This window comes from Canis lupus, chromosome 11, assembly GCF_011100685.1.
Source record: "Canis lupus familiaris isolate Mischka breed German Shepherd chromosome 11, alternate assembly UU_Cfam_GSD_1.0, whole genome shotgun sequence".
Classification (NCBI taxonomy): domain Eukaryota; kingdom Metazoa; phylum Chordata; class Mammalia; order Carnivora; family Canidae; genus Canis; species Canis lupus.
This window is the reverse complement of record NC_049232.1, coordinates 58,441,691-58,467,107: the sequence shown is the minus strand read 5'-3', so window position 1 is coordinate 58,467,107 and position 25,417 is coordinate 58,441,691. Positions and strand designations below refer to the sequence as shown.

The 25,417-nt window shown below is 41.4% G+C and overlaps 2 protein-coding genes across 9 annotated transcripts in view; both read left to right on the top strand.

The window, feature by feature from the left end:
- Nucleotides 1-8,309, top strand: part of BAAT (bile acid-CoA:amino acid N-acyltransferase) — a 13,793-nt gene extending 5,484 nt beyond the window's left edge. For all 3 annotated transcript variants that reach the window (XM_038552956.1, XM_038552955.1, XM_038552954.1), the window contains 3 exons: nt 981-1,496; nt 4,113-4,315; nt 7,178-8,309. In XM_038552956.1, coding sequence (XP_038408884.1) covers nt 1,028-1,496; nt 4,113-4,315; nt 7,178-7,774 — 1,269 coding nt within the window. In that variant the 5' untranslated portion in view covers nt 981-1,027 and the 3' untranslated portion in view covers nt 7,775-8,309. The remainder of the gene's footprint in view (nt 1-980; nt 1,497-4,112; nt 4,316-7,177) is intronic.
- Nucleotides 7,178-25,417, top strand: LOC481634 (bile acid-CoA:amino acid N-acyltransferase). Of its 6 annotated transcripts, none has more exons than XM_038552959.1 (5): nt 12,873-13,192; nt 14,871-14,976; nt 19,734-20,233; nt 20,485-20,687; nt 24,280-25,417. In XM_038552959.1, exons 3-5 carry the CDS (start codon nt 19,771-19,773, stop codon nt 24,871-24,873), a joined length of 1,260 nt encoding a protein of 419 aa, XP_038408887.1. In that variant the 5' UTR covers nt 12,873-13,192; nt 14,871-14,976; nt 19,734-19,770; the 3' UTR covers nt 24,874-25,417. The 6 variants fall into 6 exon arrangements, with proteins under 6 accessions (XP_038408890.1, XP_038408887.1, XP_038408886.1 ...); XM_038552958.1 differs by having other exon boundaries at nt 14,867-14,976; XM_038552961.1 differs by having other exon boundaries at nt 12,882-13,033; nt 14,867-14,976.

The window sequence follows — 25,417 nt, the reverse complement described above, 5'->3', positions numbered from 1 at the left end:
AATGGGAACAATGGTCATTTTTGTGGCTTTCTTCACACTAACCAAAAAGAGAAGGGCATTCCTTAACCTTTAAGAGGGAGATTATGAAAAGCTTAGCAAATATTTGTGTAGCTGAAGGTCTTGTCAGCATTTGTTTTTTCTTGGGATTGGTTAAGCCTATTTATGAAACTGTATTTTTTCTTTAGGGAGTGATACATATGTCAGCCTCCTTGTTCTCCCCAAAGATTTTGTCCTCATTCTTTTGAGAAGATTTGCCTGTTTTTTTATGCTCTGTTAGAGGTGAATTCTTAGATGCCAGGCATTTTGTTTGTAGGACTTGGGGAGGGGATTAGTAGTGGAGTTACCAGCTCCATACACATGGATGTTTAACAAATCCCTGTTTTCTTTTTCAAAAGATTTTTATTTATTTATTTACTTGAGAGAGTGAAAAAGAGACCATGAACAGGGTGAGGGGCAGAAGGAAAGGGGCAAACAGACTCCATGCTGAGTGCAGAGCCCAATGCGGGACTCAGTCCCAGCACTCTGAGATCATGACCTGAGCCCAAATCAAGAATTGGACACTTTAACTGATGAGTCACCCAGGCACCCCAATGAATTCCATTTTCAGTTGCACATTTCCCTCTTAATCCTCCACTGCACCTAATTTTTCAAGAGTTCTGGATGGCCAATTGTGATATCTTCCTTCATGCATATTTGGCTGATGCTTCCTCCACTCTGGCTCATAATTACTATAAAGCTTATCTATCTGTTTCATATCTTCTGCAAATTTGCCAAAAGCTCTCAGGTATCTTGCATTCGAAGATTGTATCAGGATATTTGCTAAATAACTGGAAAATTAGAGCTGAATCCAAGCAGTCTGGTTCCTGGTCCAGTTCACCTTTCATTATAACTTTTTCACTACCTTATTTTATTCTCATTTACATACATATTCTCATATATATATATATTTTCTAATATATACATATAATTTTTTAATCCAGGTTTTACGGCAAACATTACTGAGAATCATCCAAAGTGTCACATTGTGATGATGATTCAGCTGACAGCTACCCCCACAAGTGCACTTATTGATGAGCCAGTGCATATCCGAGCTACAGGCCTGCCTCCCTTCCAGATAGTGGTTCTTCAGGCAACACTGAAAGATGAAACGGGGAACCTGTTTCATTCTCATGCCTACTATAAGGCTAATGAAGTTGGTGAGGTAGACTTGGAGCGTGCCCCTTCACTTGGAGGTGACTATGTAGGAGTCCACCCTATGGGTCTCTTTTGGTCCTTGAAACCTGAAAATATTTTAACTAAATTGTTGAAAAGAGATGTGATGAATAGCCCCTTCCTGGTCCAAATAAAACTTTATGATTCAAATTTACCATTAATTCACATCCCCACCACTGCTCCAAAAGTCAGCCTGACTTTGGAAAGGTGGTACACAGCGCCTGGTACCAAACGGATCCAAGTTCGAGAAGGCCACATTCGGGGAACCCTCTTTCTCCCTCCTGGTGAGTAGAATTAACCTGATTACTGTCATCCTTGTATTTCTTCTTTTGAATGCCTAATCCTTCTGGAGGTTTAACTTGCATATGGATGTACATAGTGTAGTCCTTTCCAGCCTTATAATCAGGGCTAACTCTGGGTCAGAACAAGAATATGGTGATGCCCTATTCCAACTCAAGTTTGATCTCAACAGTTCTGGAGTTTGTCTAAGGATAAGATACATGTAGTATATGGAGTCTCTGCATTATGGGATTTCCATAGCTTTGGATTTATGTGAAATCCATCTGTATTGAAGCCTGGCTATCAGAAAAGCCATGTCTTGATATTGTGGAAGTGTGTCTCAGCTTCTTTTGGGGTTTCTGTTTTGTCTGAGTTTCAATTTAGGTATAGGTCATTGCATGCAATAAGATGATGATATAATGGACTAAAATACTGCAATAAATATAGAGGGTTCAAAGAAACTCGATACCCTCTTCTTCCACAAATATTGTATATTTATAGAATATCCCGTAAATCCACAGCTAATACAACACACTCCCTAATGGCTATAAAACTTACCAGAATACTCAGTTTCCCACAGTGATTTCCACATATTAATAAGTGGTTCAGAACATCTACTGGTACATTTCTCAGGGCTTATCGTGGGACTGGATGAAGCAAAGTTAATTTCCCAGAAGTAGCCCTTGGTGGGTCCAGGTTTCAGGTGTGTCTGAGGTTCTCTTCTTCAGAACATGACCTTTGATCTGGGACACAGCCATCATTATCACCAGGATGTATTGCCTCTCTCTCTGCTTTTAAAAACATAATCACCTTGTAGAAGTAAGATGGGTAAAGGAAGCCTGAAGTATTAGAGGTGGTTTCTGACAACATAGAGTTATAAATGATGTAGTAGGAATAAAAGCTTCCCTTTCCAAAATTGTAATGACCCATGCAGTTGTTTGGATAAATTTCAATATTTTTACACCCAGTAATTAGCACATAGATAACATTACTGCATGTTAGGACTGGGAAGTGGGGGATATACAAGAGGGCTGAGCTTCATCGGGCCAAAAGTGACTGAGTCAGGTCTCAAAGCAGTTCTCAACTATAACATTTTTCTATGTTAAGAGGCTCAGTACTTGTAAGTTCTCCTTCTTCCTGCCAATCGGGAGATAAGAAACATCTTTATTTATTTATTCAGATGGTATTTTAAAGTCAAGATATTTAACACCATTTTATTTCTTCTTTCTCAAGATAAGAAAACAGCAATGTTTTGTTTTAAAAATTCCCAACACAAAAGTCACTCTTTTTTCTAAGATTGATTATTTATTTATTTATTTATTTATTTATTTATTTATTTATTTATAAGTTTCTTTGAGAGAGAGAGACAGAGATAGTGAGAGAGAGCATGAGTGAGGAGGAAAGGGAGAAGCACACCCCTCGCTGAGAAGAGGCTGAGCTGAAGGCAGAGGCTTAATAAACTGAGCTACCCAGGTGCCCCTCAGATTTTTATTTTTAAGTAACCTCTACACCCAACATGGTGCTTGAACTCACAATCCCAAGATCAAAAGTTTCATGCTCTACTGATTGAGCCAGCCAGGCAACCCCATGGATGGGACCAGTCTTCCTTAACTAAATTCACTTATATGAGGATAAAGTGCCCCCAGTAAGCACACTTTTTTCAATGTGTGGGCCCCACTTTATTTAGGAAACTAGCTGCCTACACAGAGCATGAGTGTAGAATGATACTCTCACCATCCCTACTTTTTACCATGTGTTAAGTTGCAGTGAATAAACATTGTTATTGCATGGGAAGGGCTCATCATTTGCATCTGCTTGGCTGCAAGATTTCATCACTGTACAGTCAGAAGAATGGACTAGAACATTGTTAAGTCAGGATTTTAGCTAACATAGTCATTTCAATAACTTTTTTTGAAGTCATATACTTTTGAAGCTTTTTTTTTTAAATTATATATACTTTGAAAACCTAATTAAATCTGTACAAACTTTCATTAGTAAATGCACATATAGGGGCACCTGAGTGGATCAGTCAGTTAAGCCTCCTACTGTTGGTTTTGGCTCAAGTCTTGATCTCAGCTCAGGGTCATGAAATTGAACTCTATGTCAGGCTTTCTGCTGAGCATGGAGATTCTTTCCCTTTTCCCCAGCCCCTCCCCATGCCACCCATCCCCAGATTTCTTGTTCTCTCTCTTTAAAATAAACAAACAAAAAGCACATATAAACATATATTTTGCATATAATTTCAGGACCTTCATTGACTTTCTAAAGCCTGTGTACATTTTCATAGGTTAAAAAGCCCTTGCCTAATTTCAATGACTTTCTTTACTCCAATACTATAGAAATGAACCACTGTGACTCCCTAAGAGCCCTTGGCTACAGAGATTAAACGTGTCAGTGAATCTAGTTCCCAATCAAGCTTCCTGATACTGTCTTCTATTATTCTATTCAATCAGCTTTAATTCTGGTCCAGATACAAGGCTGAAAACTTGGGATTCTACTTTTTGAAAATATAAATTTCGATTCCAGAATTTATAATACATTTCTTCATGACACTGTGTTTTTCTTCTCTTTTCCTTCCTTTCCCTTCATACCCAGTTCTGTTTTGTTTTGTTCTTTCTCAGGAGAGGGCCGTTTCCCAGGGGTAATTGACTTGTTTGCTGGTGTTGGTGGACTGATTGAATCTCGGGCCAGTCTTCTGGCCAGTCATGGCTTTGCCACCTTGGCCTTGGCTTATTGTGACTATGAAGATCTGCCCTCCCAACCAGAAAAGACAGATTTAGAATATTTTGAGGAAGCTGTCAACTTTCTCCTAAGACATCCTAAGGTAATGTTTTGCCTTTTTTTTTTTTTAGTTCCTGTTTTTAAATAAGCATAACACCCTGTGGCTTCCCTTTACTTCCAAATATGATGCTCCTCAGTGAACTCAAAATTCTATAACATATCCATACCATACACATGATTTATTTCATACCCAATGTCTTTTGCTTAGAAAGACAAAACAGGAAGTTAGCCTGTGTCCATGTTGGAATAAAAATGCAATGGTTTTAGATTCAGACAGAACTGGGTTGTATTTCTGGCTTCATTCCATCTGGTTGTGAAAATTTGGACAAGCTACTAATACCTTCTAATCCTGATTTTCCTCATCTATTAAATGCTATGGTATTGATGCTATTTCATAAGGTTCTCATGAGAAGTAAAGGGAATAATACAAGCAAAGTGCTTATTAGAGTAACTGGCAATGGTACATCCTTAATAAATGTAATTCTTATTAATGATCACCTTCTTTGATAATAATAAAATCATCAGACTTCATCAGACTGAGAATCTATCTTTCTTTGAGGAATGGGCTTGCATTTTTAGTTATTTGAGAGGACTTAAACATAATGCTGTACTTTCTAATTCATATCTTCTTTAAATTTTAAAATGTGCTTTGCTGCTCTATCAGGGTTGCTACATGTTATCCCTTGCTAATGTTAATATTTTTTTCCTAGTAAGAATTGATCTAGGGGCACTTGGGTAGCTTGGTCAGTTAAGTGTCTGTCTGCCTTTGACTCAGGTCATGATCCCGGGATCCTGGGATAGAGTCCCGAGCCTGCTCAGAGGGGAGTCTGCTTCTCCCTTTCTCTCTGCCCCTCCCCCTACCATGCTCTCTCTTTCTCTCTCTCACTCTCTTAAATAAATAAAATCTTAAAAAAAGAATTGATCTAAGTAAAATTAAGTCTCTGTACTGCATCCTATTTCATATAAGGATCACCAAAATATCAGAATTGTAGTAATAAGATGAGCAATAATCACTAACCATCTATTGAGGCATACTGAATTTTAAATAGCTATTTTGGTTCATATAATGGAATTGTCTTTGAACTATCACATAGGTGATGTTATTGTGCTGAGTTTCTTCTTGGCTTAGATGAGAAATGAAGAGGTTATGTGATTTTGCTGTTTGTGGTCTCGGCCTGGTTCCCCTTCTATTTCTGCATGACTTTTTTTATCAGTGTTCTTCCCAATGTCACTTAGATAGTCAATGACTAAGGGAGGCCTGGAAACCAGATTTCTATCCTAGGCTCTTAGTACTTCCACTAAGCCTACCTAATGCTCTCTCTCCTGTGAGAGGATAGACCATACATCTTTCAATTCCTTATAGGTCTTATTTCTCCATCTGTTGATTTTAAGTGTCTTCTTCGAAGCATTCTAAATTCCCTGGTCCCAAATTTGATGGCAGAAATTATAATAAGAGTTAGTGTTCTGCCAAAAGTCTGCACATAACTGAATCATTTTGTTGTTGTTGTTGTTGTTCATCCATGTTATACTTCCTTTTACTTTGTCTTCCCTGGCCAAATGCATTCTGAGTTCTTACCTCTCATTGCTGTAACTGTGACTCTACATCTTTTATATTAAGACCTAGAACTTCAGAGATTGAAAGATCTTTTTAATTCGAATGCAGATGATTCCAGTCACCCCTCTTAATATACAGGATATGATCTCCAGTAGAATGTATTGGCCTTACAAAGAGGCTTAAAAAAATATGTAGCAAAGGGGAATGGGTTCAGATCCATCAGAATTTATCCCTGGGACTGGATACATGCCCTGCAAAATAAAAAAGAATGGCTCCTTTCAGTGTCTACAGCATAGAATGCCATTCCTTCTTGTTTCCTCCTGGTTTTTTTGTATGAGGACCCAACTCATAGCCCATTTCTTCTGAGAATCTTTCTCTGATTTTGCCTTTATTCCCTACTACTCTGGGTTGGCAGCTTTAACTATGTGCATTCTTATATCACAGAATTTGTAGGCTACTTTAATTGTCTGGGTTTTTTTCTCCGTCTCTCCATCTGGCAGTGAGTTCCTTGATGGCGAGAGATGATTTATGCATTTTTTCCCTCTGTGTCCCTCAGTGTTAGTACAGGGTGGACAATCTAAAAATATTTGCTTGATGACTGATGTGGAAGAGGAAGCTGAGCCAAACCTCCTTTATAAAACCTTTCTCTAAAGGAGAAACCTTCTAGGGAAACCATAGCAGATATAGAACCCCCTGCTCATGTTTCCATGCTTTGTTCTACTAAGCTCATTCTTTTTCTCATCCTTTCCTACAGAGTACACTTTCCTCTGAACTTCTAGAGACCCTAGAATAGGAACAACAGAGTTTACTGGTCAACTGTACCCACTCGTATTATTCACAGGAGTTATGTGCCTCTTTCTTATTTTTCCTACAACATCGGTATTTCTTTAGGGCATTTTATTTATTTACTTATTTTTTAAAAGATTTTATTTTTTACTCATAAGAGACACACAGAGAGAGGCAGAGGCATAGGCAGAGGAAGAGGGAGAAGTAGGCTCCTTGTGGAGAGCCTGATGTGGGACTCAATCCCAGGACCCTGGGATCACGCACTGAGCCAAAGGCAGATGTTCAACTACTGAGCCACCCAGGTGCCCCGCTTTAGGAAATTTAAAACTCAGTACCTATCACCACGCTGAATCCATAGTATTTAATTTGGAAGGCCTGACATGCTTTTGATGCAGTATTTCCTTTGAATATTCATTATGTGTCCCAGAACTCTACAACTGAGCATATGGGTGGGATTAGTTCTTGCTTGGCTCCCACTGGCCTTTCATGTTCTTTGGTTGTTTGAGATGGTCGGGTTTTGCTAAATGATGGACAGAATTAACATCTCATTTTCATTATTTTTAGGTCCTTGGCCCAGGCGTTGGGATAGTTTCCATAAGCAAAGGTGCAGAGATTGGACTCTCCATGGCTATTCACCTAAAACAGGTCACAGCCACTGTGCTTATTAATGGGCCCAACTTTGTAATTAGAATTCCACAGGTATATCGTGGACAGATAAGTCAGCCCTTGCCTTTCTCCCCACAACTACTATCCATCAATGCCTTAGGGTTAGCAGAGTTCCAGCACAACTTTGAGGAAGCTAGAAATGAAGCCAATGAGAATTTTCTTCTCCCCATTGAAAAGGCCCAGGGACATTTCCTTTTCATTGTGGGAGAAGATGATAAGAATCTCAACAGCAAAGCATATGCCAAGCAAGCCACAGAGCAGTTGAGAAGAAACGGGAAGAACAATTGGACTTTGCTATCTTACCCTGGGGCAGGCCACCTATTAGAGGCTCCCTACTCCCCACTGTGCTGTGCCTCCAAGATCTCCAGTCTCCACCTATTCATCCACTGGGGAGGAGAGGTGACCCCACATGCCATTGCACAAGAGCACTCTTGGAAGGAGATCAAAAAGTTCCTCAGGAAGCACCTCCTTCCAGTTGTAACCAGTCAACTTTGAGAAGAGAGGATATTCCTTAGAAACAGAGAAGCAATACCGGATTTTCAGGGAACAATGTCTTTGATTTCCTATTGTAGGACGTTATACTAAGAGAAAGCAAGAGGGTGACAGTGGCCATGTCTTGACTTTGGAAAGGGAAAATGGTTTCCACTTAATCTGGTATCACACACACAGAGTTTTATATTTTTAAAGATAAATTTAGGGCTCAACCTGTCCTAAAATATTCTGGTTTATAATTATAGCAATTATCTGGCAGAAAAAAATTACCAGAACGAATGTCAGAATCCCCTGGTTTGTAAAACAGACATGAGGAAAATCAGGTGCTGATATTTATTGTTTTCTTAAAACTCCAATGAAATATGTTTAGATTTCTCATATTTGAAAATATGCTTGTGGTTCCTGGTTACTTCATTGTCATTGAAAAACTAGAGCTGGGTAAATGAATTTATTATTTTAAGGCAGTATGGAAGCTGATACGGAGGTTACATGATTGAGTCGGCCTACAATCAATAATTCAACAAAAGCTAATAAAAGAGGGATCCCTGGGTGGCGCAGCGGTTTGGCGCCTGCCTTTGGCCCAGGGCGCGATCCTGGTAGACCCGGGATCGAATCCCACATCGGGCTCCCGGTGCATGGAGCCTGCTTCTCCCTCTGCCTGTGTCTCTGCCTCTCTCTCTCTCTCTGTGACTATCATAAATAAATAAAAAAAAAAAAAAAAAAAAAAAGCTAATAAAAGAAAATAAAGTAATATTTGTGTCTAAACATATATTTTGAGAAAGAAACAATCTGAGATTCACAAAACTGCAATTTAGTGAAGAGCAGTGATGATGTGTGTTGTGTACCTTAGCGGCTGGCAAACTATTTCTGTAAAGTTCTACGTAGCAAATATTTTAGGTTTTATGGGCCATTAACTCTCTGTCACTGTTATGAATTCTGTTATTCAAGCACAAAAGCAGCATAGATAGGCTGTAACGAATGATTGTGGCTGTGTTCAAATTAAACTTTATTTATGGACACTGACATTTGCATTTCATATCATTTTTATATGTCACAAAGTAGTAATTTTCTACTTTGAAATGCCATTCTTAGCTTGTGAGCAGCAGAAAAACAGGTGGTAGGCTGGATTTAGCTCACAGGGCATAGTTTGATGACCCTGGGTGTAGAACAATCCCAATTACCTAGTCCAAGGTCGAATTTGACGTATTTTCTCTAAGGGGCAATATTCCTGAGCTACTGAATTGCAATGGGTGGAAGTGGAAGTTGATTGGTAGATAAGTGAAGATGAACCAGAAAAAGGTATTTTGAATGATTTTGTAGGTGTGATAGGGGAGCCAATGAGGAATTAGAGTCATAGAAGTAACATAAGGATACTTCATTGTATCAGCCTACATTCCTTTTCCTTTATCTGCTCTTTAATATTTCTTCTGTTTAGAGTAAGATCATTCTATTCAGAATTAGTGAGGCTATTAGCCTTCCTCCTTTACCCTCAGACAAGTTTTCACATTTCCCAGACCCAGTCAATCAGGATATGTCACTCCTTTGACTATAATAATCATGTAATTGCAGTGGCTAATACCTCCTACGCTATATGCTATACCATAACTATATATATTAGATACTATATCATTAGTTATATATGCCATATGCTATACAATAGTTATCATAATGGGTTTAATGGGTATAACTATTTTTTTTTTCCTGTTGTGGGCTTTAGGAAGAATGTCTGCGTTTATGAAATCTGTTTGTGTTTGGTCTGATATATATCCCTTGATTTATATTTCACGGATTTTCAAAGTCAAGAAGGTTTTGAATTTTTTTCATATGTTGTTTTCTGTATCACTACTACAAAGATTAGCAGGAATGAAGATCAAATAACTATTCTTGGCCCAGCTTTTCTAACTTCCTGGAAATGTAACTGGTTTGATCTCCAGGCATTGACCTTTTGTGTGCACCAATAAAGTATCTCCACCTGGTCAACTAATGGTGCGTCCTCTTAGCCTGGTCCAGGCCAGCTGGTAAACTCTTTCTCACCTTCTGCATTCACCCCACTTGGTTTGTATTGTCCTTGCAATTTCTCTGTCAGTTGTGTCTTCTCTCAGGTCCCTGGTAGATGTGTTTACTTCATATCCTCTACTAAAGGGCCAGCTCACACATGGCCATAATGATCCCAGGGCAGACTGCTGGCCTTCAGCTCTCAGCTGCCCTCTATGACCATCACTGTGAGAATGTGGGTGCTTGCTGAACCCTTTTACATGTCAGCAGTGCAAAGGGAGACTTGCATGTGCTATTTAGCTTCTATGCTTCTGCCCGAATACACAATGTCCCATTTCACTCTGCTTTGCAGAACTCCAAGCAAAAAAGCAGGACAAAAGCTTCTTCTGTGGCTTCCAGTTTCTCATAATCCATTCCAGCCTTGGTCAAGGCTTAGACATTCTTTCTAGGTAGAGTTGCCTTCTTCCAAAGGACAAGCCCCAGGACCTAGCCTTAATGTAATAAAGCCTCTGAGGAAGAATCAAGCAATTACTGAGAACATTACTGCTGTTGGGGAGGCATAAATAAAGATCATCCTTGCCTTACGAGAAACAGGTCAGAGTACAGAGATACAGCGAAACTCATGAAGGTCCTACTTAATGACAGAAATTTTTTGGAGTACCAATCTACGTCAGTCTTCTCATAGCTGAGTAATAGAGGTGCAAAGAAACTTCCACGATGAATTAATACCAGGGCTGGAATTAGAATCCAGGGACTTAGACCTAAATTTTCTCTGATACACTGTGTTGATTTCCCCCCATGGCTTGTTAAACTCTATTCTCGGGAAATTTGAAAAAATTTCGGTCTATACATTAACACATTGTTTTGGTTGTTTTTGGTTTAGGAGAGCTAGAGACACTCCAAGTTCTATATTTACTCTTATTATGGAGAAATTTTTTAGGCTCTTTTTTTTTTTTAATTTTTATTTATTTATGATAGTCACACACAGAGAGAGAGAGAGGCAGAGACATGGGCAGAGGGAGAAGCAAGCTCCATGCACCGGGAGCCCGACGTGGGATTCGATCCCGGGTCTCCAGGATCGCGTCCTGGGCCAAAGGCAGGCGCTAAACCGCTGCACCACCCAGGGATCCCCAATTTTTTAGGTTCTAATGATGATTAGGAACACTTTGGGTCTGTCTTTGAGGAGTCAGTTTTCCACTGATTATGTGGCAGCTATGTGGAAGCTCAATGAAATCCGAATACAACTATGACCATCCTGTTAGAATAGTCTTCATTTCATAATCACTGATGTTCACTGCTGTTTTTCTGTCTCCTTTGAATGAAACCAGAATATGTCACCCCAAAATATGCCTCTTTGACAAAAATTGTTAGAAGATAAAAAAACAGCAGATACAATACATGGCAGCAGATACATGGGCCCTCTAACCCTTCCTTTTCCCTCCTGAAAGTAAGAGAAAAAACTCCCAGATGGATGGTATCCTCCCTCCACCAAAAGGAAAGTAAAATTCTTATCATCAAATCAGAAGTTGAGATTGGAGAGAATTCTATACAAATAGACCTTGTTCAAATGATTCTTATCTTCCTTTAGACTGCCCACATAGTTGAGTTACTTTTTCACAATTGCCTCTGTTTTTGTTCAAGCTAGTATAAAAGCAAGTATTTGCTTTTATTTGGGTCTCATTCCTTATGAGGCCTCCTGTGCCACATAAAACTTATATCAAATACTTTGGTATGCTTTTCTCCTCTTAATTTGTCTTATGTTGGTTACATTCTCAGGTCCAGTAAATATACCCTAAGAAGGTGTGCACAGAGAGAGAGGGAGAAACACTGATTTTAAGAAATTGGCTTGTGTGATTGTGGGGGTTCAAATCTTCAGGGCAGCCCAGCAGGCTTTGGGGGCCTGGGAAGAGTGGATGTTGCAGTCGTGAGTGTGAAGGCAGGCTGCAGGTAGATATCCTACCCTAGAGGACCTCAGTCCTTTCTACGTGGTTCACACCTGCTATTGATAACTGCTAAGGCTTCTTCTGTACATAGTCCTCACTGCCCAATGTCCCCACTTCTCATTTGCTAAACACCTTAGGGGCCCACGGACTGCTAGGTTCCCTGATGTTTTCTGACCTGAGCAGCAGAGGGGAGAAGAACTGGCTCTCTGCCAACTTAACCTGCTCCTCGCTTTATCTATTACCTGGGTGCTGGAGCATGATGACTTGCCCATGCTTTCTTTCCTGCACTTCTCTTAGAATCTTCGTAAAAATGACACTAATCCCATCCTGAGATCTGATCTTGGAAATTAGTTACTCAGCTGGGAGCCTTGCCATCCTGCCAAGGTACCTCTTATCCACTGTGAGAGCCATGTGCTGAGACACCATTCCCTTTCCTCAGTACTTTTTAATCTGCCCATGACTTCCGAGATCAGCCCTCTTCCCTCAAGGCTTCTATTTCACTTGCAATACATTCATATATCACTCCCATTAAGAAGTTGAAGCACAAGAAAAGTTAAGCAACCTGCCTGAGGCCAGTCACACTGATAGTTAAGGAGTTAGGGTTCCAACCGAGGTCTGGCTGCAGAGACACGTGGTCTCCCAGCTAGGCCTCACTGGCTGGAAAAGATGCAAAAATGAAAAGACATGGTGTCCCCCCTCAAGTAAGTCACAACCCGGAGGCATAGTCTACAATCTGTAAACTTGATCATTTGTACATTTTGACAATGGACGTTGACTGATGAGATTAACAGTGGGGCAGATTTCAGAAGTTCTGGCCCCGGGGAGGCATTTTTCATTGGGAGGGTTCCTGTTATCCCTTGGAAGAGTGGTTCGCAAACCCAGCCATGCCTTAGCAATCCTCGGTTGAACATACAGACCTCAGGACCTTATTTTAGTTAGCATCTCTGGGGAGGGCCCAGGAACCTTTATTTAACAGGCCCTTCTGGGGAGTCTTAAGCCCATACTTCTCTGAGGCTGGGCACTTGGGGCTTACCTTGTAAGACACTATCAAAAAAGGCAGTCGCCTAAGAGACTATTGACTTAGAGGAGGGAATAGAGAAGGGTTTGCGGTAGAGGGGACCAGAACCAGGAGTGGAGAGGAGGAGTGGGGCAATGCTTAGAAACCAGAGCCATGTGATGAAACACGAGATCCCATTATGAAACGCTTGGGCTGAGGGGAGGGAGTAGCAGCTGCACCAAGCCTCTGTCCTGATCCCATGACAGCAAAGCCAGCAGTCCCGGGACTGGGGACATAAAAGGAAGGAAGAGCTGACAGTTTTGTGAGGTAACTTCAACTTGGGAGAGTAGGCAAGCAGGAGCCTGGCTGGCTAGGCTGGGGTATTTGAGGGGTTCCGGACGAGCAAGCAGCAGGGAAGCCTCTGAAGCCTCCAGTTGGTGCAGCCAGCTGCCCTCCTCCAGACTGCTCCCTGCAGCTGAATTCAGAGTGAGTGTGTGTGTGTGTGTGTGTGGGGGGGGGAGTCGGGCTATCAGGGCCTGGCCTGGCGGAGGTGTGCTGGGTCTTGTGGTGGGGCCCCTGGGAAGGAGGCCCTTTCATTCAACTGTGTGCCTTCCTCTCTTGGTGGCTAGTGCCACTTCCTGGGGGGACGTCCTTGGCAACGCAGATCTGTGTCAGATGCACCCACCTACCAAGAGATCCTTTAGAGATGTTTTGAGGACAAAATGCGCACTGCAAAGTGTGGGTCCTACTAATGTGAACTTACCGAGAGAGTGTTTCTAGAAATCTTTCTCTGGGACTTCTAGTGTTGTGGGGGGAGGGGAAGAAAGTCCTTGTGAGGATGAAGGTAAAGCCCCTTAAGGGAATGGAATTTTGTTTCTTGACTAGTAAGTTTAGCCACTGAGGGTGACCTTTTGCTCCCTTTTATTCTTTGTTTCCTGCCCCCTGCTGTGTTAGTGTCCTGCTGGTTCCTGACTACCCTTTCTCCAGTAGGTCAAGGTATCCCAGTGGTAGAGGCCTGATACCCTTCACCCTGGGAGTCTGCAATTTTGGAAGTGGCTCTACATTATGGCTTTGGGCCCCTAGGAGGTTGCTTCCTTACTGCCGGGGCCCTGTCTGCAAGATCACAAGGCTAATCCTGTGTGAGGCAGCTTGTTTCTTGGCCTCTGACTGCTTTGTGGTTTTGGTTTTGTGGTCACTCTGGGTGTGCAGTGTGTCGCCTTCTGCCACAGAGACGTGAGGAGGCCTGGAGATTCTATTTCCATTGGATTTTTCAAGAATCTCCCATTTTCAGAAGTAGCCTGTAAAAATTCAGTTGGGCTTCTTTCCTCTTCATACTCCTCTGAGAAATTTTATTTTTCCCTTTTTTTTAACCTTTCCATCCATCTCTTACTCTTTCATTTAATTCCTCAAACAGTTATTGAGCGATTGCTATGTGCCAGGCACCTTTCTAGAAACTGAGGAATAGAGTGGTGAGCAACATGTAATTCTTGCCCTTGAGGAAAAATTAACACTCAGAAATAGATAGTGCTGTCCAATAGAATATTCTAGGATGCTGGAAATGTTTGCCTTGTCCAACGTAGTAGTCACTACTTATGTATGGCTATTAAGGAATTAAAACATGGTTACTGTGACTGAGGAATTAAAACTTTATTTGTTTATTTATTTATTTATTTATTTATTTAGATTTTATTTATTTATTCATGAGAGTCAGAGAGAGAGAGACAGAGACACAGGCAGAGGGAGAAGCAGGCTTCACGCAGGAAGCCTGATGTGGGACTCGATCCCAGAGTCCTGGGATTATGCCCTGAGCCAAAGGCAAATGCTCAACCACTGAGCCACCCAAGTGTCCCAAAACTTTATTTATTTTTAATAAATCGAAATATAGTTAGTTCTATGTGGCTAGAGGCTCCAGCATTGGATAGAGCAAAAAGGAGAGAGATAAAGAAGCAGATTTTTACAACATCATATGCCAAGCGTTATGATGAGATGGTTGGTTGGATTGGAACTAGGTTAACTAGGGGTTAATTGTAAAAGGCTTTGATTGAATCAGACTATAAAGGGGACCAAACACAAAGGGAAGCCCAAGACCAAGATGACAGATTCAGCTGGTAAAGAAATAATGAGCCCCTGTTAGATTCAGACTGTTTATTATTTGCATAGATAGTTATGACAAGAGAAGCCAAAAGTGCCAGCTGTCTGTGTCCTTGTCTTACACCCTGAAATAATGGCGCTGAAAGAAAAGGGGCCCCAGACTTCAACACAGTTGCGAGGTAGGTATCCTGTTGCGGAGGAGCCAACTCCAGACTGCAGTGAAATGGTCACAGAGTTTGCAGCCCTGCCCCAAATGCACGTGGGGGTGAGAGAGAGAGAGAGTCCCATGCCTCTCTGGAAAAAGGGAGGTGTATGGGAAAACTGTCTTATGGCAGCCTCCCATAAGATAGAGACCATTAAGAGCTACAAACTTCCACTTACAAGATAAAGAAGTCATTGGGGTATAAAGTACAGCATAGGGAATATATAACCAATAACATTGTAATAACTTTGTATGATGATGCATGGTAACAACCTTTCATGATGATTGTTCTGTAATGTATATTAGTTGTCAAATGTACACCTAAAACTAATATCATATGTCAATTGTATTTCTTTTTTTTTTTTTAAGATTTTTTATTTATTTACTCATGAGAGACACAGAGAGAGAGAGGGAGACAGAGACAGAGACACAGGCAGAGGGAGAAGCAGGCTCCATGCAAGGAGCCCGATGTGGGACTCCATCCTGGATCTCCAGGATCATACCCCAGGCTGCAGGCGGCGCTAAAACGCTGCGCCACCGGGGCTGCCCTGTCAATTGTATTTCAATTAAAAAAGAAGATAAGAGAGACAGGTGACAAAACAATCTTGTGAAGCCTCCTCCAAAGATTGCCTATCTTGTCATGTTCCTGAGATCACAAGGCATTCCATCTAGATTTAGGTCCTGGTGGTTCGAGTTTTGCCTGTGGACACACTGGAAACCCTCCAGGGTGCTGTGATGAAACCATTTCCCTGTAAAGGGTCTTTTTTTTTTTTTTTTAAGATTTTATTTATTTATTCATGAAAGACATGGAGAGAGGTAGAGACATAGGCAGAGGGAGAAGCAGACTCCCTGCAGGAAGCCTGATAAGGGCCTCGATCCCAGGACCCCAGGATCACACCTGAGCCAAAGGCAGACGCTTAACCACTGAGTCACCCAGGTGCCACCCCTGCAAAGGGTCTTAACACTTATGGCCAGAAGCTTTAGACTTCACCCTTCACCCTTTAGCCATTGGAAGTTTAAGAGATTAGACTGGGAGGTCTAATTTTTGTGTTGAGATCTGTCTGACAACATTGCAGAGATTAGACTGGGAGGCGAAAAAGACTGTAAACAGGGAGGAAGAATTAGGTAAATAGATGAGAGTTTCTGGGAATGAAGCGGAGAACACAATCAAAAATCACTTATTGAATACCTGGTAGTCAACAGCTCCATGTGCAGTGAATGTAACAAAAACAGATCAGACAGGGTCCTGCCCTCCAGAAATTTACAGATTAACAGGAGAGTGAAAACACAGCATAAATGGCTCTAGTATAAGGTTCAGTAACATATTAAATACTCTGAGGCATGTTGGAGAGCCCAGAGGATAGGGAGTCGTCTTCAGCTGTGTGTCCCTGTATACAGTTGGTGCCTTATTGCTGATGATGACAATTCAGCATTGGACAGGATAAGCTTTAAGGCTTCTTGCAACTTATTCTAGAAAATCTGGTACTGAGAGGCAATAAACCTTATTAACTAACAAAGGTATTAATCCCTGTCACAATACATGGATTAGTTTGGATCGAATTGAGAATAAGACAAAAGAAATGGAATACAGGCAAAGCAGGAAAGAGTCACAAACTTCAAGCATGGTGAGGGGTAAAGAGAAAGTTTGAGGGCTTTGGATACTGGGGGCAGGGCTGACTTGCCATACACCAACGGAAATAGTATGGTATTAGTATGGTACGAGTCCTTCCCTCCCTGTCCCACCACCATATTTTGATATTTCCATTTTGCCTTATTGTCCTCCCACCTGCAGGAGGTCAGTTGATCCTCAGTACCTCCGGAAAGGATGCCACGACAAAAAGGGAAAAAAAAAAAAATGTTTTCCTGGCCTTTGAGTTACAAAAAAACTAACGGATGACATGAATTCCAGAGGCCACAAATAGGTGTCTTTGGTCTGGTACCCACCTTGGGGTTTTTGTGTATGTGCTATTTTGTTGTGTTTCCAGGAGAATACAGTTGAATGCCTTAGATTGGGCAGATCTTCTTCAGTTCACTACAGTCTGACTTGCATTCACTCTGACCTTCATGTGCAAACTTACAATACCTGCCCAGCCTCTCCAGCTATCTGAATTTGGACCCCATGGCATACCTTGCAAAATAGGTTTGGAAGAACGTATGATAACGTAGGAGCAGGACGTCCCTGGCCAAGTCTTTCAGCGCCGTACAAGTCACTGAGACTTACTTGGACTTCAAGGAAAAGCAGAGCGCTCTGAATTCTGTGATTACATCTCTGCCACCTGGAGGAACAAGGACTCAAAAGAGAAATTATGCTGAATCTAGAGAAACAGGAAAACACTGCATTTTGTGCACATGTGGGTTTGTGGACTAAAATTCAATCCTACTAGTCCATTATCCATCCTGCCATACTACGCACCCAGGCTGTATCTGTAACTAAAAGCTTCAGAGTCAGGGAAAGGAAAAGATGAAGCTAAAGACAAGAAAGTAGTGAAAAAGAAACAAGGGTAGGAAAGAGGGCAGGAAGAAAAAAAATGCACATTCACATTGTTGCTGTCATTTGGGGAAAATAAATAAGATTTATATAGAGGGTCAGATGGCACGGGTTCTTGTTTCACCATTAACACAGGCAAACTTGTGTAAGTCACTTAACTTGATGAGTTCAATCTCCTCACTTATAATGACCATGAGAGGATCTTGAAAAGTGAAAAAGCTTTATTATGGGAACTAATATTACCCAGCGGCTAGCTTTCAGTAATTGCTCAATGTTGTTCGCTGTTAGAGAAAAAAAAAGAGAACCAAGGGGAGACTAGAATTCCAGAAGCCATTTAAAAGAACCAGGCCCTTTACTTGTCAAATCATTGTGGTGTATAACTTCCCTTTCAATTTTCCTGGAGCTATTGCTGCTTTTTAAAATTATTTGTTAAAGATGATTCACATTGGACAGGACAACTTCTACTACCAGCTAGTGTAAATCCCATTGGCTAGTAGCTTCTCTACTAGGTAGAGGTACAATGTGTGAAAGATGCTGACTTTATTTAGTAGCTTTAGTAGCTTCTCTACTAGGTAGAGGTACAATGTGTGAAAGATGCTGACTTTATTTAGCCTATATTCCAAGGAGCAAGGACTAAGGGGTCACTGATCATCTGGTCCCTTCCTTGTCTTTGGTGGGGAAATCTGAGACAGCCTTCACAAGCACACACCGTTGACCTGTCAAGTGTCTTTCTCTCTCCTTCGTTTTATGGTTTCGTTTTTGTCAAATCCATATCATTATTATCATGGAAAAAGTTACCAGGTCCTCAAGGGAAAGGAAAAAGTGAAGTCTCTCCAATATTTAGCTCTAAAAGAAATTTCTTGTGTGAAGGTTTGGCATGGCAAGATTTTCACAAAATCTTGATACAAATTTAGTGATATTTGAAAAGCCTCCTAAAGCCCAGGGATGGCTACTCAGCAGGTATGTTGATACCATGTGATCTCAACCTGAGGCCACTACTGGTTGGATCAGCTTGGATACCTGATTCAAGACATGTCAGGGATATTTTCTCCTTACCTATTTAGAATGGGGACCCAGAGATCACCAGTCACTCTGACTTGTCAGAAATGCTCCATAATAGTTATTCTTATTCTAGATATACATTTTTGCTATTTAGATCAAAGTATATGCCATAGTTTAGATTAGAGTGACATTTCCTATAAGAAGCAGTCCTCTTGAGAGAACAATATGGAAAATTTTCAATTTTTTTATGAGTATGATGTATGGAAGAAAGGAGGTGGGGGGAGAGAAAAGGAAGGAAAGGAGGAAGGATGTAAGGAAGGAGGAAATACCCCAAATTTTGCTCATTAATGGAACAGAGGACAAAATAGCAGATCCAATGTCTATTATAGTCTCTTTACCACAAACGACATTTTGACATTTATCACTCCATTAGAAAGGTATACAAGCAGAGACAAGATCATGGAGTTTCATTTTCCCTTAAAAATATGGGAACATGGGCAGCCTGGGGGGCTCAGTGGTTTAGCACCTGCCTTTGGTCCAGGGCCTGATTCAGGAGACCCAGGATCGAGTCCCATGTTGGGCTCCCTGCATGGAGCCTACTTCTCCCTCTGCCTGTGTCTCTGCCTCTCTCTCTCTCTGTCTCATGAATAAATAAATAAAATCTTTAAAAAAAATGGGAATATGAAAAAGAGCTGGAGGTTGGTTTTATAATGGAAGGGAGGGATTAGAGACCAAAATAAAAAATAACACAATAGTATATTTATGTTTAGGTAACTCTACCCCAGGTAGGTATGGGGCTTGAAAAGCAGTGCTGATCCTTCCTATAAATGCTTTTTTGTGTATTGCCTCCTTAGATCCTAACAAACACTCTGTGAAATAAGTCACATGGGTATTATCTCAACTGAGGAATTAAAGCTCAACTTACTCCAAACCATAAAAACTAAGGTTTACTACAGTGTTATAATTGATAAGACAGGAAGCTGTGGTATAAGCCTTACCCTGAATTTCCAGTTCTACTGTTAATTATTTACGAGGCTTTGAGCATGTCACTTAACCTGTTTCCTCATGTGTAAAATGAGAGTAATGAGTCTTCTTGCACGTCTTCTTTTCCCTCCTCCAAATGTTCTGTGTATTTTGTATGAAGTCTCTAGAAATAGAACTTGGATAGACTTAATGCAAGCCTTGTCTCGGTCTTTCTCCTGGGATTTCAGTCTCCAACTCAAAAGTCTCCTCTCACCCTATAGGGCAGGGAATACCACTCCATCCCTTTCCCAGTTGCCAATGGTCCAGCTGACAGCCACCCCAGCAAGTGCCCTTGCAGATGAACCAGTGCACATTCGAGTGACGGGCCTGCGCCCGTTGCAGATGGTGACCCTAATGGCGTCTCTGAAGGATGAGAAGGGGAATGTGTTCTGGTCCAGAGCCTTCTATAAGGCCAACGAGGTTGGTGAGCTGGACCTAATGCAGACTCCTGCATTTGGAGGTGACTACGTGGGGGTTCACCCAATGGGCCTCTTCTGGTCTCTGAAGCCCAAGAAGGCTTTCCAGAGGCTGCTGAAGAAGGATGTGATGAACAGCCCCTTTTGGATCACTCTGAACCTATATGACTCCGTTTGTTTTGAAGATGTCATCACAGATCAGGTCATGGCCAGCCAGGTGGTACAGCGCTGGTTCTCAGGCCCTGGGTTACAACGGGTGCAGATCCGAGAAGGTCGGGTGCGAGGAGCCCTTTTTCTGCCTCCAGGTGAGACTAATCTTTGGTGATACAGAAAACTTTGTTGATGAGTATAAAAACTGAAACAAAGGGCATCAAATTATTGGAGAACTAGTGTTTCCCACAATAGTTTAGAATCATCATGCCATTGTGTGTGTGTGTGTGTGTGTGTGTGTGTAAAGGTGGAATTCATTTTGCTCACCTTGTACTTTCCCTCTTATCCACTTGAGCCTCTTCTCACTCTTTCTGATCCCATTCTCTTTTCTTTTTATTGCTTTCAGGGGAAGGTCCTTTCCCAGGAGTCATTGATTTGTTTGGGGGCAGAGGGGGTCTGGTTGAATTTCGGGCCAGTCTTTTGGCTGCACGTGGCTTTGCGGTGCTTGCATTAGCATATTTTGCCTATGAAGATCTGCCCAGTGACCTGCTGGAGATTGACCTGGAATATTTTGAGGAAGCTGCCAACTTGCTACTAGCTCATCCCAAGGTATTTAAAATACTTTTCATTCTACTTTGCAACATTATAGCAAAACAAAACAAAACAAATCAGAAATGTCTGTTTTGCCTCTTTTACCAATCTGTTTAAACTTGGGCATAGCACATTTTACCCTTAAAATTGGGACAATATCTACCTTGTAGGATGGACATTATCCTTGTAGAGCTTGATGATCAGCTTATTGGCACAAAAGACAATAAATGGTGAATGTATTATGGTTATTTTCTTTCTTTTTTTAAAAAAGATTTTATTCATTTATTCACGAGAGACACACATACACACAGAGGGGCAGAGACACAGGCAGAGGGAAAAGCAGGCTCCATGCAGGGAGCACGACGTGGGACTCGATCCCTGGTCTCCAGGATCACGTTCTGGGCTGAAGGTGGCACTAAACCGCTGAGCCACCCGGGTTGCCCATATTATGGTTATTTTCATTGGAAAAAAAAAAAAGCCAAGGCTCCTCACATTTGAAGTCCTTGTGACTTGTCAGTGACTCTTCAATTTTTATCAGCTACTGATCTCATGAATCCTCTAGCTTAATGTGTTTTCAAACTTCAATGAGTTAAGTCACACGAAAGAGTCCTGAGACTAAGAACATGCACAGTTCAGTTTTAGAGCTGGGCCACAGGATCAGAGCAGAATCATCAGCAGAATGGATGTGGCTGCACCATCTGATGAGCTAAACTAGCTCTTCAGTGAGTATCAGATCTAGGGACAGAACTAAACCCAAAGTAAGTGTCCAAGGCTTAAAGCTGGGAAGGGAATCTAGAAAGGAAGGATCATTTTAGAACTCTGTCAAGTATTGTTTGTACCATTGAAAATGTGGGCCATGGCCCAGAGGCCTTGGTATGACCAGAGAGCTGCTTGAATGCAGACTCTCAGACCACACCCTGGTCAGCATCTACATTTTAACAAGATTCCCCAGGTGATCTGGATGCACGTTCAAAGTTTGAGAAGGACTGCTCATAATCCAGCTTTTTTTTCTAGGAATTAAATGTCAGATGAATTATAATCTAGACCTCTTAAAGAGGTCTCAAAGTACTGATGTTTGTGTTAATGACGAAAAAAAGAAACAGGAATAAATATCACAGGGTCAGGTGTCTGGGTTGACATTCTGTGAAACTAAAACATAGTAATTCTAGTTTTCCAGTCTGAAAATGTTTGAATATCAGTTATGTTTTATGGATCAACCTGTCATGGTAAAACAATCATACCAGCTAACATTTGTTAAATTGCTATTTGACTCTATGCTAAATACTCTAAAAGCACTGTTATTGAACACTCACAATTACTTGGTGATGTAAATACTGTTGACATCCTCATTTTTCAGATGAGAACTCAGATTAAGTCATGTGACAGGGCAGCCGTTTAGCGCCACCTTCAGCCCAGGGTGTGATCCTGGAGATCTGGAATTGAGTCCCACGTTGGGCTCCCTCCACGGAGCCTGCTTCTCCCTCTGCCTGTGTCTCTGCCTCTCTCTCTCTCTCTCTCTGTGTCTCTCATGAATAAATAAAATCTTAAAAAAAAAGAAAAAGTCATGTGACAAAACTACACAGACCTTCTGGCAATGCCTTTGCTCCAAATTGTTGGGTTATCCTGGCTCTGTTATTCATATCATTCTCTGCCCAGAGAGCCTTGACTGTTCTCCAGGAGACATGAGGCCACATCTCCTCTTGGAGCACTATTAGTATCTTCATCTTTGGTGTTACCTTCCTCATCACCATCAAACACGTGTGGTTTTTCTAAGCATATTTGGCTTAAAAAAAAATTTTTTTTTTCTAAAGACTAGGTCTTTTTTTTTTTTTAAGATTTTATTTATTTATCCACAAGAGACACAGAGAAAGAGAGAGGCAGAGACACAGGCAGAGGGAGAAGCAGGCTCCATGCAGGGAGCCCGACGTGGGACTCCATCCTGGGTCTCCATGATCACACCCTGGGCAGAAGGCGGTGCTAAACCGCTGAGCCACCCGGGCTGCCCTGGGTTTTCTTTTCTTTTTATTCTTTTCTTTTCTTTTTCTTTTCTTTCTTTTCTTTTCTTCTTTTCTTCTTTTTTTCTTTTCTTTTTTCTTTTCTTTTCTTTCTTTTCTTTTCTTTTTCTTTTTTAAAGGATTGTCTAGAAGGAATTAAATCTCAGATCAAATGTTTTCAATTTTAAAAAAGTTTTTTTTTTTTTTTTCATTTCAAATGTCACTCTTTGACATTATCTGAAGAGGAAGAGCAATTGTCAAAATTCAGTTTAGATTCAGTGTCATCAGAAGAGGTTCAATTCCCATCTCGGCTCCTTGACATTGTTGTAGCCTTAAGCAAGACTTGTAAACTTCCTGAATCTCAGGGTTCTTATCGGTAGGACAAGCGGAGACAATTTATGTGTAAAGCACTTAGCTGAGACAATTTATGTGTAAAGCACTTAGCTGAGGGCTCAGCCTACAGTAAACTGTCAATAAATCCACCTTGTCATCCTTGCCCATCTGGTTTTCCCCCTCTCCTTTCCCTACATCCTCAACCAGTCCCAAAGTGTTTTAGGGTCTATTCCTGGAACTTCTCAATAGGTCACACCTTCTTCATCCTCCCTGCCACTCTTTCAGTTTGCTCCTTCATAACTGCCCCCCTGTGGTAAGTAAGTCCACAGTATAGTATCCTATCTCCAGTGATAGTCTGCTCCCTTGTTCCCCGGTCCATTCCTGTCATGGTAGTTTCCAAATATGGAAGTACACTGCATTTCCTGGGGTGGAGGGGGGATATGCTCTAGTATGAGATTCTTGGGCCCATCAGAGCTATTGGAATAGAAACTAAAAAAAAAAAAAATGGATCCCAGAAAGCTCTAATTGAAAGAACTTTTTTTTCCAGGTGATCTGATGATAGGTGCTGGTCTGTGAGTGTAAACAAAGTAAACATATCAGGTTGCTATGCATTTGCTGCTCTCTGTCCAAAATGCCCTTCCTTTCCCTACTTGTCTTCCAACCTTCTTTCTTCCCTTTGCTCCCTCAGCCTTTCACAGAGTTAAAGACCCCCTCTCTTATGACCTACTACTTTTCCGACTGAACTGGTCACTGGCATTCAATTGTTTATAGAATCCAGGTCTTTCAACTTTATACCCTCAAAGCTTTCACCGTTAGCTCTTGGATTCATGGACATGCAAAACCTCAGTAGCTGTAAAATGCTATTTAAATATGAATAACACTTACATAATATTCTAAACAACCTGGGAAACTCTTTTCCTAACTAGAGAGAAGAATTTGATTCTTAAGTTTCCCTGCTTCTATTCAGGTGATGTTGAATGTTGTTGGTGCATTTAAACTCTTTTTGGTTTTATGGAACTCTGCTTTTGATGAAGAACTTTTATTTTGATTGTTTCACTAGATCCTTATAACAATCCTGCAGGGTTGGTAATAATATCACCCTGGTAAGACAATAAGGCTTCCAGAAGGCAAATAGGTAATGTCTTCGGTCATAGAAGCTGATAAATCCAAGTGCTAGGACTCTCATCCCATATTTTCTGTTTCTATCACACTAGCTTACTTGGCCTGTAGGGCAGCTGCTTCGAGTATGGCATGTGATGGGTTCCCTATATTTTGTGCTTCAGGTCCAAACGCCAGGAATCGGGGTGATCTCTGTGAGCAAAGGTGCAGAGATTGGGCTGGCCATGGCCTGCTTCCTGAAGCAGGTGGTAGCCACCATCTGGATCAATGGGACCAATGCCATTTTTGAATTTCCACTCAGGTACAAAGATACGGTAATAACACCCATCCCCACGTTTGTAGAGCGCATGCAGTTGGACATCTCAGGGGCTATGCGCCTCCGCCACTACAAGGGGGATCCCTGGGATGAACTGAATCAGCAGAGCGTGCTTCCTATTGAAAAGGCCCTGGGTTCGATCCTCTTCATTGTTGGAGAGAATGATGAATGCATGAATAGCAAGGAGTATGCCGAGCAGGCCTTGCACCAGCTGCGGAGCCATGGGAGAAACAACGGAAGGATGCTGTTATACCCTGGGGCGGGCCATCTCATAGAGCCGCCCTATTCACCCCTGTGTTACGCTTCCCCAAACAAGAACTTTTCTCTGCCTCTGCTTTGGGGAGGAGACCCTGCTGCCCATGCCGCAGCCCAGGAGCACTCCTGGGGAGAGATCCTGAAATTCTTCAGGCAGCACCTTACTCAAACCAGGAGCAAACTCTGAACCAGGGCTAAGGGTGATGATGAGACAAAAAAATGAGAAGGCAGGGATATGATGGGAAGAGGGAGTTCTCCTGACTTCTGTAGATTTCATAGTTATCCTGGGTCAATTGGAAGGAAATAGGACAAAAAATCAAGGAACAAGGGCACAGGTGCACCAGAAGTATTTCTGACAAATTTGTATGTGATCTGAATGTTTAATAAACTGAATCTTCATTTATATGCACCAGGGTACATTGCTATCTCAATATTGCAATACCCTTGTAAACTGAATAATCTTGTTTCCCAAGTAGGAATACCTTGGATCCAGGTATTGTCAATCTACATGAATTTCCAAGTTACTTGTGGAAAAACATTTTCTGTTTAAAATTGAATTTCTGACATTTGAAATGAAAAGTTCTAATGCCACCATCAAATGTAATGCTTGTTATAGATTTCCAAAGCATACTTTATTTTTGTATAAAGCTCAGGATAGTGATGTTTTGTATAAAGCTCAGGATAGTGATGTTTCTTTTTACTCCTAAAATATATTTCTTTTTAAAATTTAA

What these genes read in the sequence shown, in the direction of transcription:
- LOC481634 (XM_038552962.1), top strand. Translation starts at nt 19,771, where the DNA reads ATGGTCCAGCTGACAGCCACCCCAGCAAGTGCCCTTGCAGATGAACCA. An exon ending in AGCCCTTTTTCTGCCTCCAG is followed by an intron (nt 20,234 to 20,484) that starts GTGAGACTAATC and finishes TATTGCTTTCAG; the next exon opens with GGGAAGGTCCTTTCCCAGGA. An exon ending in TGCTACTAGCTCATCCCAAG is followed by an intron (nt 20,688 to 24,279) that starts GTATTTAAAATA and finishes TTTGTGCTTCAG; the next exon opens with GTCCAAACGCCAGGAATCGG.